At 37.0% G+C, this 20863-nt stretch overlaps 1 protein-coding gene across 1 annotated transcript; it reads right to left on the bottom strand.

Annotated features, from left to right (window-relative positions):
* Positions 1 to 881: 881 nt before the first annotated feature.
* Positions 882 to 18320, bottom strand: LOC141639487 (putative 3,4-dihydroxy-2-butanone kinase). The gene is made up of 20 exons (XM_074448599.1): positions 17504 to 18320; positions 17150 to 17223; positions 16980 to 17043; positions 16602 to 16714; positions 16457 to 16504; positions 15707 to 15778; positions 15537 to 15626; positions 13042 to 13215; positions 12392 to 12475; positions 11070 to 11125; positions 10813 to 10943; positions 10553 to 10645; positions 9206 to 9270; positions 7951 to 8094; positions 7823 to 7866; positions 5865 to 5948; positions 5671 to 5744; positions 5489 to 5601; positions 3664 to 3759; positions 882 to 1212 (listed from the first exon to the last, which is right to left on the bottom strand). The coding sequence occupies exons 1-20, from the start codon at positions 17541 to 17543 to the stop codon at positions 1081 to 1083; spliced, it is 1791 nt and encodes a 596-aa protein (XP_074304700.1). The 5' UTR covers positions 17544 to 18320; the 3' UTR covers positions 882 to 1080.
* Positions 18321 to 20863: the final 2543 nt, after the last annotated feature.

The raw sequence follows: 20863 nt of genomic DNA, 5'->3' as shown, positions 1-20863 counted from the left end.
TCGCTAATAAAACATAAATTTGAAACAAAATTAAATCATAAACTCACCTCGTTACTAGCTTCATTGTTGAAATCGTTGTTAAAATCGTTCTCGTTCATGTTGTTAATTACAAAACCCGCTCTTTTTTTTTGAGAAACCGTTTTTTTTTTTTGGAGAGATTTTAGTGAAACAAAATTGAGTTGTGTTAATTGCAAAACCCGCTGTTTTTTTTTAGCGAATTTTAGTGAGACGGAAATTGACTAGTGTTATGGAGGGCAAACATTGAAATTTACATTAAATATCGACAATAATTAGTAAAAGTGTCGACCATTAGCAGCACCCTTCCCTAACCACCACTTGTCCATTAAGTCTCTAAACCTTCCCAACAGAATCAAGATAATATGTAAAATCAACCCTAAGGCTTAAAGGTGAAGAAAAAGGTACGATCTACTCCTAAAAAGCGTTGGTCAATAAACCTTCCCAACAGAATCAAGGAGAAATTCAGGCATGTAAAATCAACCCTAAGGCTTAAAGGTGAAGAAAAAGGTAACAAGTTGAAGGTTAAGTCGGTGAAGACAGAGACGTGAAAATTTGGGAAAGGTGGGGTAATTTTTGTGGAATTTGAAAGGATATTATATGGGGGAACTCTCAATAGAGAGAAACTCTCAAGCGAGAGAACTATACGATTAGTTCTGGTGGTGGTTGTTGGTCAACATAGTACATGCTGGATTTGTTATTTTCAATGTATGGACTAATGTCTATGATTTTTTTTTTCTTTTTACTCATTGCCTTTTTTTTCAATTAGAGAAAACATATTAGAGAGAAATTACAGAGAGAAACTGAGGTGAGAAATGTCGGGCTACGGTGAGTAAAATGTGTACGGGGAAAATCAGCACCCAAGATTTATAACTTAAAAGTTATTTCTTATAAAATCGAATCGAAGATGAAACTAAGAAAGAAATGGAGTATCCTACATTTCTAACATGTACTCCCACAACATGATATCAATCAACCAAAAAAGCGTGCCAGGATTAGACTCAGTCTGCTCTGAGGCCAATAAAAAATGGGGCACAGAGAAGCAGGAGAGACAAGAGAGATCAATCAGCCTGTGGAGCCATGACATACGTTCTTGACGGCAATCGCTGCAGCTTTATACCATGCAGCAGCAGCCATAGCACCAGGATCTGGAACGGAAGCTAGAATATCACTGGAGATATAAGTTGAACGACCAGCCTGCAATATTACACAAGTTCACACAGCTTTCAGCAGCAATCAACATGTTCATCGTAATATACAGTCTTTCTAAGCTAGAACCCATCCCAAATTCGGTTCCCAATTTTTAATGTTTCTGAAACATATTTTTGCATCTCTTGTTAGTTGTTACCCACCTCTATTTTATCAACGCTGGGTAGTAGTTACTTTACATCCGATATCCCCATCCCCTTTGCATTGCAGTGACTAATAACATCAATTCAATTATATGGGATACCGATGCCCATGACAGAACTTCCACTGAAAAGGTGACCTTGTGTAAATTTGAGTCTCCAAAACAGGTGGCTACCTCATCAAACCGCTCATGACGAACACATAGACACTTGGTAAAACAAATCTTTTTACATCACACTCATTTTGTAGAATAGTAAAATAGTTACCATCCATAGTACTTCTAGTGCCAAACACTAAGCTAATAACCAATACTTTTACATCTTCCAAAAGTGGTATATCCATCCATTCATCAGGACCGTAGCTAATCCTAGAAGAGATCCTTCCACCATACTATTATAATAACCCAATCTGCACTAAGATTGGAGACTTCATATTCCAACATCTGTACTTCAATCACCTTAGCATGCATTGTCCTCATCTAGACGCTAGTATTTTGTTAACTAATCAGTCCTGGAAAGCACTAAAAGACTGCCAAGGGGTAAGGAGAATAACAACCCTCCCTTTCACCAAGAGATGAGTAGCACATAGAATTAATGTAGGATGATGTAAGTGGGACTGGCAGAGAATTTTTATGTGGTTTCTATGTGATTCAGGTGTACCATATAAAGTAAAGGGTCAAATTCTATATCACGACAATTAGGCATGCACTCCTATACGACCTCTTATATGGAAATAAGTGTTGGGCAATGTAACAGAGTCGTGCAAAATATGAGTGTAACAAAAGATGAGTGTAACACAAATATGAACGTTCCGCTAGATGTCCGACTATACAAGGAAAGATAGAAAACATAGGTTGAGGAACAAGGTGGTTCGGGAGAAGGATAAGAGTTCTCATGTAGTTTGGCCATGTGAGACGGTGATATGAGGCCCTGATTACGAGGCATGAAAAATGGGGAAATGATAAGATTGTCAAATTAAGGGGACCCAAACAAACATGGATTAGATTGATTGAGAACAATATGAATTGGTTGGGGATAAAAAAGACATTGAAGAGGACAAAGTCGAGAGAAAGAATAACGTAGAGGATGTAGATTGATTTTTGGATTTCTGCTCTACGTTTATTTTCATTTAAAAAAAAACCATTTAATTTTCAACTTTTTATCATTTCTTTACTTTTTCAAAGCTTTCTAGTTTCTACCACTTGATTTTTTGTTCTTCACATTTTCTTACTCTCTTATTTTACAATTAGGCATGCACTCCTATATGACCTCTTATATGGAAATAAGTGTTGGGCAATGTAACAGAGTCATGTGCAAAATATGGGTGTAACAAAAGATGAGTGTAACACAAATATGAACGTTCAGCTAGATGTCCGACCATACAAGGAAAGATAGAAAACATAGGTTGAGGAACGAGGTGGTTCGGGAGAAGGCTAAGAGTTTTCATGTAGTTTGGCCATGTGAGATGGTGATATGAGGCCCTGATTATGAGGCATGAAAATGGGGAAATGATAAGATTGTCAAATTAAGGGGACCCAAACAAACATGGATTATATTGATTGAGAACAATATGAATTGGTTGGGGATTAGGGAAAAAAAAACATTGAAGAGGACAAAGTGGAGAGAAAGAATAACGTAGAGGATGTAGATTGATTTTTGGATTTCTGCTCTACGTTTATTTTTATTAAAAAAAACCATTTAATTTTCGACTTTTTATCATTTCTTTACTTTTTCAAAGCTTTCCAGTTTCTACCACTTGATTTTTTGTTCTTCACATTTTCTTACTCTCTTATTTTCAACTTCTTAATTTAAAGTTAGTTCATTTCATTTAGTTTTTGTATGTATAGAACTTTTCTTTATTTGCATGTGTGTATGAGCACTATTCAGCTCATGCCCAAAGCGATGATTCAGACCCCAAATCATTTTGAAACTAAGGCTTTATTGTTGTGGTTGTTGTATCCCAACTTTTTACCGGTTCTATTCATACTCCTGTGCTTAAGACTCATAGAGAGAATTTATCTTCCTATAACCCACCTAACACCACGATCTATCCTTTTGTTTGTAAGCTGTATGTGGATCGTGGTGGTGGTGGTGGTGGTGGTGGTGGTGGTGGGGGGGGGATGTGTTGTGGGGATGCAAGTGCGATTTGAGAAGTTCATTAAATTATAGTCATATTGCTTAACAAGAATCAGCATCCAACCCACAGAAAAAGCCAGAAGTCCAATCACCACCAGTTGTTATTAGATTAAAAGGTGTTAGTCGCTAGTTCACACGAAAAGAATGAATACATAAAACGTACCAGCGCCTGCATGTGCTTAGTAGACTCTGCACCACTCAATGCCGCTTCAGATGACTTCACAAATGCATCCAAGGGATCATCCTCAGCATTTAACCTCTGCGTATGATAGTAAACCACTATATACAATAGGGATAAACACCACTAACAAATTCAACATTACCCCAATGCCTCAAGGACTTCCGCAACTGGCGAGGTGAGGGGGTCAAATGTATTTACCCCTGCACTGTTGCACAGAGAGGCAATTTCCAAATGTCCCAAAATGTAAATTGCATCAAGTGACAGTTAGTTCACAATTAAAAGATGTGCAGCCAATTTAGGAAACTAATTTTCTTTATTTCATCATAATTTAAAGCCAAACAATAGGATTTTAAAGGATTAATTAATCGATAAAAAAAGGGTTATTTGACAGGAATAATCCAAACTATTAGCCGTATTCTCATAATAATCCAAACTATAATTTAACTCAAAATAAACCAAGTTATTGCCATATTTCACTCATATTGCACTTACGTCATTCTTGACTTATGAAAGCAGGTAAATCATCCGGTGACTTTTTTTTTTTGTTTTTTTAACCTCTTTCCTCCTCCTTTTAACATTTTTCATCACCAACCACTTTCACCTTTCATCAACCTCTCAGGGCTCTCACTAGATTGCCAGTATTCCTCAACCTTGTGCACCTATTTTCCCACCATTTCACCTTCTTCAAAGCCTCGATGTGATTGTTTATATGCTTCAAAAGGTGACTGTTGGTGTCTTGGTGAGGAGTTAAAGGTAAGATAAGGGTCTAAACTTTACAGTTTTTTACGGTTAAGGGATTGAACTATCAAATTATACAGTTAAGGACCTCTAAGATCAACTCCGTCAACTTTGCCGTCAATGTCAATGAATGTGTGATTTTTGCAAAATTTAGGTGGGCCCGTGACGGTTAAAAGGAAATTAAATAGGATAAAATGTTTATCTCTCTCCGACCTCTTAATTGTTAGTTATGCTACATTGCTACCATTGGCATCTTCCTCCTTAGTCATCTATAATCCATAGCATACCCAACTTTAATTCATGAAAAAGAAGACAATTAAGTTAGCCGACGACAACCATCATTCACATTAGTCAAGTGACGTATATTGATACGATGAGGAAGCGAGAACAACAATATATTACTCAAGAAAATAGTATGCTTTTCTCTAGAAAATATGGGTGTATTGTCAATTGGTGCTCCATTTAGCCAATGCTTCAAATCAAACCTAAAATTAGGTGTCTTTCTATAAAATGAATCATTCAATGATTTCATAAACTAAGCTCATAATCATAACTCATTTGTCACCATTATCCTATACCACACCACAGGCAACTAAACTTTGAGCAAATTGACCTACTGAATCATGAAGTACGCCCCAAAACAATAACAAATCCATAATCAAACCTAAAATCCTTGTTCTAACTAGTGTTACCTTCGTAATTTAACGAATATTTGAGCAGAAATAATCAAATACAATAGATAGTCGGTTAATGTGGAGATTCTCTCTGTGATTTGGGAATTTGGGCATTGTGATTTGGGCATAAATGGTTAAGGTGGATGGTGGCGGTTGTGGTGTTGGTCATATAGTGATGATAAGGGTAAGGTGATTTATGGGTGGTTTTGTAAGGGGAATGAAGGAGTGTGACTTGGCTAAACAGGTAGCCGGTTACCGAATGTAATACAAGAAGAGGGTGACAATAGTATGGTCTATTCTGAGTTAAATTAAAGTTCAGGAGTATTTTGAGAAGGTGGCCAATTGTTTGGATTATTCTTGTAAAATAACCCTAAAAAAAATCATAACCAACCAACCTCACGAAGAACTTCAGATGCTGGAATCAGGGCATCTAATAGTGTCCGATAGCCTGCCTGAGCCCCACCATACTTGCTCACAGCTGCGATAGCAGCCTCAAGTGCAGACGCCCCTACATATAATAGGGGTTAGGAGAAGTCATGACAAAGATTGACATATCTCAATCATAACATAATCTTACATTCCTTAGACGTAATTGTTCCCTGGCTAGTTGTCTTCAAGCTGGCATATGCAGCATTAAAGAGTATGTCATATCTGTTCAGGAATGAGAACTTTTTATTTAATAGATGGTGGAAATGAACACAATTTTTACGTAACATGGATACACAAAGGTGTCGAGAAGGTTATGAAGGTAAGAAGGGGAGATTGTCATACATAATACCACTTGTTCCTCCCATAACCTTTCTGACAGAAAATCCAATTTCCTTTATTGTCTCCAGGACATCATTCAAGGGATAGCTGGAATTATGGTAATATGTGTCAGATTATTCACAAAACTATAAATAAAACATAATACTATAACTGAACCCTATAAATCTCAATGAGATGAATACTGATTACATTCAGCGACAGACTTGACACAAAATTAATAGGCATCAACCAGAAAGCTGTTTAGTAATATAAGTGACCTAAGGAAAACAAGTAAAAATATAGACATACAATGTCCAAGAAGATCACTCTAATAGTCATACAATGTCCAAGTAATTTTTAGATGATAAAATAATGGTTACGCGTAGTTGAATAAATGAATGGTTAGGCTTGCATGATATGATTAGAATTATGTTTCATATCTAGGGAATATGCTTCTAATAGTCCCTTTATCTTGTCGCATAAATCATGGTTTAAAATCACGGTGTCGCGAAATCATCCTCGACTCGACCGTCGCGCTCCAAGGAGCGATTATCGTGGTGATATTTATCTTACAAGCTTTTGTAGATATTTTACCAGCTATTGGACATTTTATATATAGGATTAAACCTATTTAGAATAATTAGTTTGACTAATGTCCAAGTAACTTTTAGATGATATTTTACCATCTATTGGAGAAGATATAATGTTATGCTCAACTTGGTTGTAACGAGTACGAAGGACCTTTACTTATACTACAGGCTAAGAGGAATATTATAATCATATTACTTTAATGTTGAATCATATTCCAATCATATCACACAAGCCAAGTATTCAATGGAGGAAAAAACAATGGCAAAGATGGAAGTAAGGAACACTAACAAAACTGAAGCGACTTTTTGAACATACTTCATAAACCACTTATCATTTCAGTGTGAGAAGTTTATGGCCTCAGCAGAAAAACCGTAGACAAAAATAACAAGAAATATATGATTTATGGAATTTGGATGCTAGCGTTAGCACAATAGTAGCATGTAGCAGCAATATTACAATTTACTGATTTAGTTGAGCACTCAAAAGAGTAAAATGAGTAAGAGAATTATTATATCCCCACAACAAACCCTTCAGCCTTGATAGACGAGATAATGATCAAAGCCATTCAGTCCACCCGTTCATCGCAGCATAAACTTTCAAGCAGAGTCTTCCAATTTCTTTCTTATTTCATGTTTGCTACACACTCATCAAATGCTACTCCGTGCCTCTCACTGCCTATCCCTCCAACATTTTTCTTTCACTATTTTATTTTCTTTAAATGAACGTGTTTGTCTGCCCGAACCTTAATGAACAAACTCTCTACAAACACCCACCAACAATAAGGAAAGTTCGTTCTTAGCTAAGAACCTCCTGTAAGACCCCACCATTGCTAATGCTCAGAAGTAGGAAAACTCTATGGAAGCCCACGACTTATGAGAGACGATAGAAGGTCCCACATTCCCACCATTGCTATTGTTGTTGCTTGATTTCATCCAATCAAATGAGAAGACTTACATGGCTATTTATATAGCGGTTATGTTGGTGGAACATCCATTTCACCAACTTTGGGATTAGTATAGGCAGTTCGCAGTTGATATCAAACTTCTCTAAATTGTAATCATCTAAATATCTCTAGTAAATAGATTTTTCTAGATTATCATTTAACACTCATGTCCGACACTCGAACACAAGTATGATTCTTGCACACTTAGTTTAAGACAAGAAAGATACTAATTTTTCGAAAAATAGCGGAACCCGACAATTGGACATACACCCGGATTAGAAACCTTTAACCGAGTCCGAGTAACAAAGGTCTCCTATAAGGGAATTGAATGTTCTCGGTCGTTTTTGAATGCAAAACGCTTACACTCTCACCCAACTTGGCCTAAATATAGTTATTTTTTAGTCATTGACAAGTTATATAGTTAAATATACCATACATGGAAACTTACAATTTTTTCATGTCTTCTAACATTGCTGATGCACCACGAACCATCTGAAACACCTTTAAAACATCAGGCTCTGCTTGATCACGTTTTGTATCATAAACAAATTGGAAAAGCTGGAGAGAGGTACTAACCGTAGTTCCACAATCACCATCACCAACTTTACTATCCCATTCATTAAGGCTATCCCTAAGACTAATCAATTCACTAGCTGCTGCTTCAATAGCTGCCTCCAGAATGAGTCCTTGCTTGTTCAACTGCTCTGGACGAGTTGAGAGCTGGTGAACAGAAAACAACAGTAAATGTCAGCAGCAGATGAGAAACTGAACACAAGACGTAGGCTGATAGAATTTATTCAAAAAAGATACATTAAAAGTCATTCAGCAGCCTTGTATTATCATGACACAGGCATCCACGAAGATAGCCATGACGAAAGGTACGCTCGTGCTCATGAAAGACGTCAGGATTGCACAATAAAGAGAGCACTAAAAATTAGATAATAGGGTTTTCTTTCTAAAAATATACGTTTAACTAGAAATCAGTATATGAAATCAGGTATCAGATGCTGTAACCAGCTGACAACACCAACACTTTTAACACTATTTAGAATAATGTTTCCAAAGCATGGCAATATGAATTTCTTTGGGGATCAAGAATAAAACACAAATAAAAAGGAATTCGAAACTGGAGAAATTTTCTCCATCACAAATAGCCGTTTGAAAAGCGAACCACCACATAGAGTGACGATTTTTGTACTAGGTGAACAGTCTCAAAAGTCAAAACTAAATGGACATAGGTGAACAGTGCCAAAATTTATAGCATAAAACCACCATGGCGAGCAGCGGTTCTTGTCCCATTAAATGATAAAGCCGCCACTCGCAAAGGTGGCTATATTCAGCACCTATGTTTTAAGAAGAAATCCAAGCATTGTTCACCTGGTGCAAAAACCGCCAGTGACGGTTCACTTTCAAACCACCATTCATAGTGGTCGTTCAATCCGTTCCATAGTCTCTGCTGGAAACCATGTTGCTAATTATTTTTGATTTCGACCCATTTCACTTATTTTTTTTCTTTCTTGAGCGCTATTTTGAAAAGAGATCAGATTAGTGGGGTCTGGGTAAAAGCGTAATAGCAGTTCAAAGTTGTTGTGCAAATAGTGATGATATCAATACAAAGACCAAGTTTCCACAAACCTGTTCTGCACATAGCACAACTCAATACTTGTATTAATATCATGCACAAAGAGCCGCGGCACAGATAACTTACTTGTTCATGGCATAGGGAAAAAGCAATGAGCACTAATTCACCATGCATTATCCTACGCTAATTTAATTTATGCCACATGGCCGCCATTCCATGGCAAGCTTTAATTAACATGATTTTACACACCTCGGCTTTCCTTTGAAAGGGAGAATGTGGAACTGGGACAGGAATCTTTGCAGGCGGACGTTTACCTATAAGGTGAACATAATGTTATGAGCTTCATATCAAAGCTCCAATCATCAATTTTTACTTGCACAGTTGCACTAAAAGAGACCATGACATGCAAATTAAACAACCTTTTTGGCACATTTGGCCGTTGACGACGTTTAGTAAGAATACTACCCACTCAACCTTAGTTTTAAAACGCACAAGGGGGAGTGCCCGTGACAACAAGGCACGGGTAATGAACAAAGGCATGCACGTCATAGATACGGGGTGATGATTTTTAAAAGGCACAAGGCACACTGAGGCGATGATACCTAGTTGTGAGGCAAAGGGAGCTCCTCTTAGACACAAAAGGCATAGTCTTTTGCAATAAATTGTAGTTTCGAAATAAAATTTTGTGCAATAATACCCGTTATGGATTTTAATGAGGGGGTAAGACTAAAGTTGTAAAAGCTAGGGATAATGTGGCAAAGGGAAGGCCGTAATAAAAGAACTACATGAAAAGAAACTACGGAAATTGCATAATATATACCGCGTCTCATAATATGTAGACCTGGCAAACGGGTCAACCGGATCGGGTCATTTTCGGATTTAGCAGAATTCATGTAGAGTCGGGTCGGGTCGCTCAATTCGGATTTGGATCATTTTCAGGTCTATTATTATCAAGTTAGTTATGGGTAATAGACCATGTACAAGTGTACAATTACAGAAAATCGGGTTGGGTCATATTGATAGGGTCAATTCAGGTTACGAGTCAAAATCGGGTCCTTAGTTTTGGGTACCAGGTTGGGTCATTCTGGTCAGGTCATTGCCAGGTCTAGTTATATGCGGCTTATCTACATGACGCACTTAGGGGCGCATCGACTACCTTAGGATTCGAGTGCACATTTTTGTAAACTCGGACGAGGAACATTGTTTTTATAAACAAATTACTTAAAAGAATAAAATTTTGTGCAACACTATCTACATGACGCACTTAAGGGTGCATAGACTGCCCTAGGATTTGAGTGCACATTTTTGTAAACTCGGACGAGGAACATTGTTTTTGTAAACAAATTAGTATTTACAAAATAAAATATTGTGCAACAATATCTTCTAAGATTTTAAAGAGGGCAGGCTTAGGTTATAAAGCGCGCCTGGTTGGTGTGCGCTAAAGCTCAAGGCGGAGCAAGGTGTTAGCAAAACTTCTTCATTGTGCCTTGTTGATGATGTGCATCTAACAAAACGTATTACTATGCAATTCCCATACTTTTATTCCTTGTAGTTTTATTATATTATTATCTTTGCCACATTATCCTCAATACATACCATCAACACCAACAGGCCATGCAGGGGCCTTGGTTGGAGCATCCAGGCATTGCAGAATCACTTCATCAACTTTCATGACAGTAATTGAAAATCCTGGCAAACATTAAAACAGGTTGGAGATCATAATGGTTATCTGCATAATCAACTTCCATGATGGTAACTGACTAACTGAGAATGCTGAAAATATTGCACAGCTTACGACTATAGCTCCTCCTAATGAAACATGCACCAAAAAGTGCTTCCAGGATTGTTCGACATACCAGCCATGTCTAGGGAAGTCATGAAGGACCCTGTGTAAACTCTATCAACAGCTAGTCCATGCTCCAATTGCAATCTAGGAACAGCTTTTCCTGCAATAATCATTAATTCCATCAAAGGGGTGCAGCCTAACCTGTGACACAACAAACAAGACCACACTCAGTGTTCCTCGTAACTACATAGCAATATACAAAAAATATACAAAAACTAACAAGAGCATGCGTTTATACAAAAGCATAAATAAAGGCTACCAACCTACCCATTGATCATTATAACTACATTATTTCCTCGTGTAATTGGCACATAATTCGTCTCCTGTGAATGAGAAGACAAATATGAGAACATGTATAATATAATGCAAGATCTTTGTAGAACAATATTACCCCGATGCTCTTGATTTCCTTAAACTGTGACAATTTTGGAGGGCTTACTGAGCATTTTTAAAGTGCATGGCAGTAAGTGAATTTCACAGTCCTTTGAATGTTTTTCTAAACACGGCATTCTCGCCAACAAAATTTTCTCTCTTACAACCATAACACCACACCAACAAAAAAGCCCTCATAACTTTTTCAATTTAACCAGCACCCTCGTAATTTAAACAAGGAAGGGAGATTAGAGTTAATTAGGTAAAGTCGGTGAATAATCAATTACAAAGAAAACAGATATTTCTTCACACGGGTAAGCTCTTTAAAATATTAATCGCTTCTCATTTTCTTATATATTTCCTCCGTTTTCTTTTTATCTTCTCATTTCAATATAATATTCCTCACATATAATAGAGAAATGAGCAGATAAAAAAATGGAGGAAGTATATAATAGCTACATTTATAGTTTTACTATGTCTATATTAATAAGTTGTAAAAAAATTCCAGTGGGAAGATGGACACAAAATTCGCCTCTTAACCTCTTGCCTTAGGCATGTCAAATTATTTTCTTCATGGGGTCAAGAGCTAACTCCCGAGAAGAGAGAGAAATTTAGATATTAGACTTTTGGGCTTCGGTGGGTAGGAGAACTAACTTCAAATATGACTATCCATTTACAATTGAAGATGTAACACTCCTAATGCCAAGGCAGAGTCTGATATCACTCTCTTGTGGTGATAGACGCTAGGACCACAAAGTGTTGTAGAGACTAGAGAATTAACTTTTTTAAAAGAGTTATCTTCCCCAATGTACATTCTAGTTATGAAAGATATCCTCCTGTTAGAATTTGGGCAACAGAGGTATCTTGGACCTAAAAGTCACCAATATTGATCATTTAAATAATTGTGAGGAGAACCACTCTCATATGGTGAGACCTTATAGCTCTCAATGAGAGCACAAGAATACACAATATAACTCATTGTACATAAGCATACTTATACAACTTAAATGACTTTAAACTTCCCTTAGCTATTAATGTAAATGCTCTCTAAAACACCCTTTTAACTTAATGACGTTTAACATGTAATATTACAACAACATAAGCTTAATGTAACTTAAAGAAGTTAAGTTTAGTAGGCAGTATTAAGAGTTAAGTATCCATTGGCATCACTACAAGGGAAAGTTAGAGCATTAAGAGTTTCACAGTCTGAGACTAACCAGTGATAAAATTTCCGTAAGAACATGAGCTACAACCACATCCACAGGTTGCAAATCAGCCACAGCAGCACCTGGTTCTCCGTGCTGAAAAATTGAAATCTAGCTTAGTAAATATGCTGCATACAAAGTGCAAACGAAAGTCGGCTCTGTTCCCTTGATCCTTCACAACTACATACAACTTGAGAGCAAATATAAAACCAAGTAACCAACACAGGTTTGATCATTGGAATACCCATCAATAGCAGAAATCGCCAATACATAGTAATCCCACCACCTCAATTTTATCTCTTAGTTGTGTTTTATGCAGAAACCAATATTTATAGTAAACTAATGAAAAAATACAGAGAGGTGGTAACTAAAGAGGAGAGAGAGAAGATAAAGTAACATTCAAAAAAGAAAATGAGAAGATTATATTGGGACAACTAAAAATGGAAAGTGAGAAGATTATAGTGCGATGGAGCCTGTGCAGGGAGTAAGCGAGTAACAAAAACAGACAGATTCTCCTTAACCTGTGATTACAAGCCAATGAATTCAGTCCCATAGTATAAACTCAAAATACTCAAAACATGGCGAAGAAAGCAAAATGAAACGGAGTAATTAATTTGCAGATCCTAATAAATCGGAGCAACTTAACACATGCATTTGCTTACAATTCCAAGACCAAGTTCCATCTTTCCAGGTCCCAACCGATCAGATGTAGCTTGACCAGGGAGGGTGCACACAGATAATGCCACACCCATAGTTCCTATCATCCCAGTTGCCCTTCTAGCTTCAGCTGTAACTTCAGTCAGAGAGCAGCCAGCAGCAGCTAAAGCTCCAGCAACCTAAGGAAAAACATTTAAATACGCATAAAAATAGGGCAACATACACGACAATGGCATAAGTCTTGAGGGCTTTGACTTTTGATCATGTTTGTGCTACCGGCTTTTATACATCCACCTTATTTTCAACCTTAATTACGAGAAATTTGCCAATACTTGTTACAGTATTTGATTGCGTTGTCAGGTCCAAAGAGCAAACAAGTAGCCTAAAAAGAACATTAGCCAGCAGTAAACCCAAGACGAGCTACCTAAATTGCTCATGAATCATGATGACGGTAACTTAAGGAAATAAAATTTGTTGCTGCTAAATGAGCCAAAGACACGTTATTTTTGTTTCGGATTAAGATAGAATAAAGTACAATGACTCACTTGCACTTCTTCTAGTTGCGAAGTTGCAGTCATTCAATGTAATCCTTCACACAATCTTCTTCATGAGCCATCTAGAAACAAACTATTATGTTGCTAACACAAGGGTAAGGCTGGGTACATGCGACGCCATTCCACGGTTTATGGGACCTCTTGAGGCGTTGGAGTTATATTGTTGTTTTACAGAAAAGGTACAAAAGTACAGAACTCAGTCCGAAAATGCTTATAACAACGAATCCGTTGCATTTACTAAGAAAAATGTTATCTCTAAATTTGCTTTGAAAAGAATTTTTCTGTTTGACTAATTTTCATATTTTTTTCCAATTATTCAGTACAGGGCATAGCTACGGTTACTGGACCCTCGGGTGCAGGGGGTGTTCTTAGAAACTCGGCGGGACAGTTGGTGTGGGCGTTTGCAGAGAAGTTGGGAATAGCTACAGTTACTAGAGCGGAATTGATGGCTTTACGAAGAGGTTTAATGATTGCTATGGAGCGACCAGTCACTCAATTGATCATACAAATGGATTCTAAAGTTGTGACGAATGTTATGGAGGATGAGCCACTGATCCCGACTGCTCACTCTCATTTGATTCGTATTTGTCAGTCTTTTATACGGGATACACCGTGGCAGGTTAACATATGTCACATATTTCGGGAAGCTAATTCATGCGCGGATTGGTTGGCTAATCTCGGGGTTGTACAAGATCAGCGTTTGGTGGTAAATGAGCACTCTAATACACCAGACAAGCTATTCCGTTTGATGCAGCAAGACGTTGGTGGTGTTTCTTGGCCCCGGATGGTTCCGCTTAATTTGACGTAGTTTTTACTTTGTTTGTTGTCATAGTTTCGTTTCTGTTTTTTCTGTTTGAGTTTTTTCCTTTTCGTGTATTTTGGGCTTCTTACCCGCTTCTTCTCACAAAAAAAAAAAAAAAAAAAAAAAAAAAAAAAAAAAAAAAATCTTATACAGTGTAGATGCATGACATGCATCTTCCATCAAAGACTAATTTATCATGTCCTCCACCTAAGACTCTAACATTCAGATATGCAAGGAAAATGCTGAGTTATCACTTCTGCTGCAATTAAAGTGTGGTAAAGAAAACAAATTAGATCATTGCTTCTTTTACATATATATATATATATGTAAGAAGATTCAGAAACCTACTTCTTCACTTGCGGAAGAGCAGCAAAAATTATGGTTAAACAGGGATAGATAATTTTAAATTTTGTACTTTCAAAAGATACCTCTTGGGATACTTGTAAAAGACACATAGAGCTTACATACATTAGGTACATCAACCTCAGACACTAAGCACTAAGCTAACTAGGTGTGAAAAGGTCAAAAACAGCAATTTGAAAGCCATATCATAGAGGTGGACTTCTTACATCGAACTGCCTTTGCAACAACATTTTGGTCAAACTTCTAACTACTGGCAATGATGACTTCGAGACCCAGGACAAAAATTGGAGTGTCATCCAGAAAGGGCATTTAAATGCATACCTTTTAAGCAATAATTTGGATACTTGCAGTAGTGAATCTACAATACAAGGATTTTGTTTTGACACTATTGGAGTCCACGGTTACTGGATCCACACAACCCCCAGTGAATCACGAATCGGCTTAAGAAGATTAAATCATGTCACTTGTTTAAAATTTACTCCATATATGGTAGACACTATACTAAGACCGTATTGCAAATAAAAAGCAGTTAAAGCACGTACGAATGAGGCAATTTTGTTGGACTCCTCTTTAGAAATTACTCCCTCCGTCTCAATCATTTGTTTACCTTTTTCATTCTTTGTGAGGGGTATTTTAATCAAAGGTACACAAATGGTTGAGATGAAGGGAGTAATACATACGAAAAATTGTAGAAGTGGAAAAGCAAAAGGATTATTGGTCTAGCTCAAACAGGGAAGAAATTAAGTAAGAGTAAACCAAAAGAGAGAAATAAAGAAGGGACCTTGTGGACCAAAATTGTTCCTGCCAAGCCTCGACGTCCAGCTATCCCTCTAGGTGGTGGTAAAGCACAATCATCCCCAACTATGACCATCTGCAGGGCAAAAGCAATCTTGGTTAATAATTGTCATAAGGAATCGGATATCATGGGTAAGGAGACATTATGTCGCATACCTCAACATTATAACCTTCTGATTTTGCTTGTTCAGCTGCTAGACCAAAGTTAAGGCGATCCCCAGTATAATTCTGTTGAGAACCATTTTATAAATCAAGCAGTGCAGTTAATATTATCACATTGGTTATCACCAACAGTCGACAAAACACAATATTTGAGACTTAAAAGCAATGAAGTTGTACTGAAGGTCTAAAACGAGCGGCCATTTTCAAAAAAGGAGAAAAATTAAATATAAAACAAAGATTAAGAATGAAACAAATCAGGCAAACGAAGGGCTCTATTATAGATACAGACAAAAGTGTTGGGAATCTCAATCCAAAGCAATGTCAACAAGTCAACCGATCAGAAAAACGGCCGGTTTTTGTTGCTTTCCACAATGTAAAGAATATTATACAACTGCCTTAGTTATGAAGTTCACTCATAGGCCTTGCAATTGAAATATCATTACTCCTAGTGACATACTAATGTTTGCATGGGATTCTATTGTGCAAGTTTGATGAAATTTGGTCATATATTTCTTCACACCAAACTGCAAGTCACTGCACTCTCCCATCGTTCATCTCATTTATCTTAAAAAAAAATACCCCCTGAAAAAAAAAAAGGTAAAAAATGGGGACAAAAGGAGTAATCTACCCCTTCATCCACCCTTCACCACTATCAGCTTCCTATCCTCTCCTTTTGTTTTGAGCTTTACTATGGTAATAAGTACCCCCAACCAAGCAACCCCTTATAGTATTAAGTGCAAGTACCTTGACAATTAAGAGACAGCCCTTGGCCCCAGTCACAGCTCGGATGCCCTGGAAATATTTCGCCGTTCAAGATGAGCATAAGCTGAGCAACGTACTACGTTTTAACCAATGGCTTAGAAAAAAGGGAAACAGGGAAAGAAGATACAGCTAAAATTGAATCAACTGGTGGAGAGGCAAAGACATCCCCACATATTGCAGCAGACAGCATTCCTTCACCAACAAATCCAGCATGAGCTGGCTCGTGTCCACTGCCTCCTCCTGAATATAGCATATTAGTGCTATAATGCATGATTCCAACTCCCGCCAATATAGAGAAACATACTAAACATGTGATCATCGGAAGCATCAAAGAAGCTTCTAGAGGTGTACATGGATCTTAGCTACTGTGGCAGAAAACATAAAAGAAACAGAATCCAACAAAAATGACAGCATTACCCTAGTGCCTCGAAAGCCCCCACTTAACCCTAGAATAAAGTTCTATCAAAGATGGTCATGAATTGTTTAGTAAGTAGGAAGTTGAGACCTGATATAACAGCAACTTTATCGTAAGTTGAACTTGAAACATCAGCACGCAAAACAACCTTAACCTATACGAACAAAATGAGAAAGACACATCATCAGTAACGAGTAATCAGTAAATAATGAAAAGGGCAAAATAAAGAATGCTATGTGGTCTGCAAAAATGAAGCTGACCTCTGGAAATCCGTCCAAGTACTGCAACCCTGGATAAGTTTCCACCAGGCCTTCAATGAACTCTGTCACTACATCTGTGATTTAACCTTATTAAATTACAGTGATCCTATTCTAATGTCTTTAATCAAAGGCAAACAAATGATCCGGATGGAGGAACTAATAAAATTCAACAATAGTAGCGTACTAGAATTGCATTTATTACAATCGTTTTGCAAATTAATGTCTTTACATACGTACTTTGAGAAATTTAGCAAATAAAAACCGACATCCGATCATAGTACATAAAAAAATAGGGTAAAGTGAAAGAAGTAAGGAAGAAGCAATAGCAAATGAAGAGAAGAGTAAGAAACTAACGATGGGGGTCATTGATGAGTTTCTTGCCTTGAAACGACATTTGTGTATTTTGGCGGCAGGCTAATGAGTTTGTAAAGCAACAAAAAATAATGAAATTAAGGTAGTAATTGTGAAGCCTTAACACCCGAAATCTAGAGATGAAGCGAGGGGAGGACTGAGGAGCGGGTGACACCACTAATGGTGGCCTTTTTTTTTTTTTGGTTATTTCACATGAATAATTCAAACTAAGACTCTCCTTTTCATTATAATCTGAACATCATTTTAACTTATAATAATCCTATCTTTAACCATGTTCCTCTCAAATTAGACTAGGTGACCTCCTACCTATACAACCGGTTGCCTTAAGAATATGATTGCCTTTGCCTTCCTTTTACACACCCCATGTCTTCTTTTTCTTCTTTCTACTGTAAAAGTAAAGCACCAAAAACCCAAAGCCTCCATTAATGCAACCCAGCCACGACTAAGCTGTGGAACCCCTCTCCTCTTCCCACTCTCAAACTCACTACCATTTTCCAGTCACGCATCTCTTCCTCCGAACAGAAAAGGTTTTATAATTATTGAAAAATCGATACTTTAAATCCCAGATCTACAAAAAAAGTTAATATTTGACGAAAAATTTCGCTTGTGGTTATGTTGAGGCGGGGCGATTGATTGAACGGCGGCAAATACAGTGATTGGTGGTTTTAGTTGATCGCGGCAGCTGAAATGTGGATGGATCGGAGAAGTCGATGACCAGAAAATGCCGACGTACAGGTAGTTTAGTCTCTGAATGGTGAAGATGGGGACAATGGTGTTTTGTTGTCACTAAACCACCCTTGCCTACATGTTGCTGATCATTACATTTATATAGAGTAGCAGCAATATATTAGGTGCAAAACTAACACGGACTTCGCAAAAGACCACCCCAATTATGATATTGTTAGGATCACTTTCATTTCTCTCCTTTCTAAGATGCTTGGAATACTGATTATTCTGGATTTTGATGAAATTTGGGGAAGCTCACTAATTTAAGAAGATGAAGATCAGCAAACAAGGGGAAAAACCAGAAAAAAATAGAAAAGAAATAGACTCTACATAGTCACCTGTTGGGAAACCTGTGATATCAAGTAAATTATGGGATCGGTTTAGTACAAGTTAAATGATGTCAAAGTTCGGATTTTTCTCATTTAAACATTAGGTTGGATTAATATGAGAAGATAGGACTTAATTTGGATTATTCCCGTGAAATAACCCTTTTTTTTTTTTACAATAGATTGATAAAATTTTAGTATATTCAAGGCTTACGTGTTTGGTAAATGACATATTAAAACGGTAGATTGAGCTCTAATCTACTGTTCTCCAATATACTGCTCCCACCAACATATTCATATTAGTAGATTGTATAAAATAAATCTGTCTATAATTTAAACATATATACAACAATCTATTAACCTAAACCCGCTAATTACCAAACACTTATAATAAATCTGCTAATCGTAATATACTAGTCAAACATGCTAATCGAATCTGTCATTTGTAATTGGTTTGACCAATCTGCTTCGGCTAATTATAATCTGCTAAGTACAAAACAGGGCCTTATTTATAATTTTGGGTTATGCTCGTTCATGGACAACATTTACCATTTTACCATTTACATTACTCGATCAAAACTTTCCTTTTTTTCGTTGATTTCCCCCAATTCTTTCATTTTTCAACACGGTCAACCACCCCATTGTCAGTCACCCAAACGCCTGCCACCTTCCCGCCAGCCACCTGCTCGTCGCCAACCACCTCTTCTGCCCATGCCCACCTTCCCCCACAAACAATTCCCTCCCTTACCCCCCACAAACAACCACCTTCCGTCCACCATAACTTCTCCCTCCGCATTTGCTACCGTCGTCCCTACCACCATCGTCGCCGACCCCCGCCCCTACCACCACCGTCGCCGACCCCAGTCGTCCACCATACTCACCCCAACCACTTCTAGAATGAAACCCTAATTATAAAATTTAGGTTAATTGAATATAAAATTGGTTAATTAATTTTGGTATCAAATTTGATGTATTGATATAAAATTAGATTAATTATTTGTTTAATGTATGAATAAAGTGCATAATTTATGAATTTGATTAGATTTTGATTAATTTGTTGGAGGAAGAGAGGAAAAATAAGAGAGAAACTTTTTGCTTGTTTTCTGAAGAAAGGGTATGCAATGGAATAATTATGAAAAAAAAGTTCATAAAAGAGTAAAACGTTTACATGAAAGAGCAATGACGATAATTTTTTCATACTTTGCCCTTTTTCATAAAAAAAAAAAAAAAAAAAAATTCATGCCTTTCACTATTCTTCTCAAAATTAATCAAATTCACAATAAATGATTGATTATAAATCTTAACTATTGTTAAGACCCTATTCTTTTGGACTTAATTTCAGTTCTTATAACTTCAATTCAGTTCAGTTCAGCACTATTCAGTTCAGCTCCATTCAGTTCAGTGCAATTCATTTTAGATTAGTTCTGTTCAACATAATTATTATTCTTATTTTATTATTCTTATTATTTACTATATTATTATTATTATATTTATACTTAGTATATATATTTATTAATTTATGTAACGCCCTGGATAAACAGACAGGCATCTTAAAATAGCTCTTTTTATTAACAATAATGGCAGCGGAATTACAAGGGCGTCACCGACGTATTCCCCTTCAGAAAATACAAGGCTTTTACAAAAAAAAAAAAGATAAATACACTTTCTAAAGCTAAAAAGATAACAACTTTATATACTATAATTATTCATCCTAAGGTCATTGATCCTATCTGAAATCCTCACACTTGACCTTCTCCAATACTTGTACCTAAAAAAGAATGAAAGTAACGGAATCAGTCAACCACATGCTGAGTATAACTCCGGTCACCTCCATCGGCCCTAATTTCCTCATTTTAATATTTCACTTCTTTCTGATCTCACAAGTATAAAATAGGTCACATGAACACAGTCGAATAATTATTAAATAGACATGCACAACCTGTCATTTTAGAATGAAATATCTCACTTTACAATTATACCGATCTACTATTACTGAATATAGAGACATTATGGGGCCGAAACTCTTCCGGGTGAAGCCACCTCCATGTATATCTTATAAGAAATCCGGGTTTGGGAGCCATCTTGGCCATTGCCGAATAACATAATTATCATTCATATGGGGCCATACTTTCCCCCTCCTCTCATCGTTCATATGGGGTCGTACTCCCCCTCCCCCTCCTTCCATGTACACATGACAGAATAATGTTGTCTCAATCCAATAATCGTATCCCGAATACTACAATTGGCCAATTGTGCAATATGACAACAACCACCTTATCACAATCATATA

This window comes from Silene latifolia, unplaced genomic scaffold (assembly GCF_048544455.1).
Source record: "Silene latifolia isolate original U9 population unplaced genomic scaffold, ASM4854445v1 scaffold_416, whole genome shotgun sequence".
Lineage (NCBI taxonomy): Eukaryota > Viridiplantae > Streptophyta > Magnoliopsida > Caryophyllales > Caryophyllaceae > Silene > Silene latifolia.
Note: the sequence above shows the minus strand (reverse complement) of the source record. Positions and strands in the feature narration are given on the sequence as shown.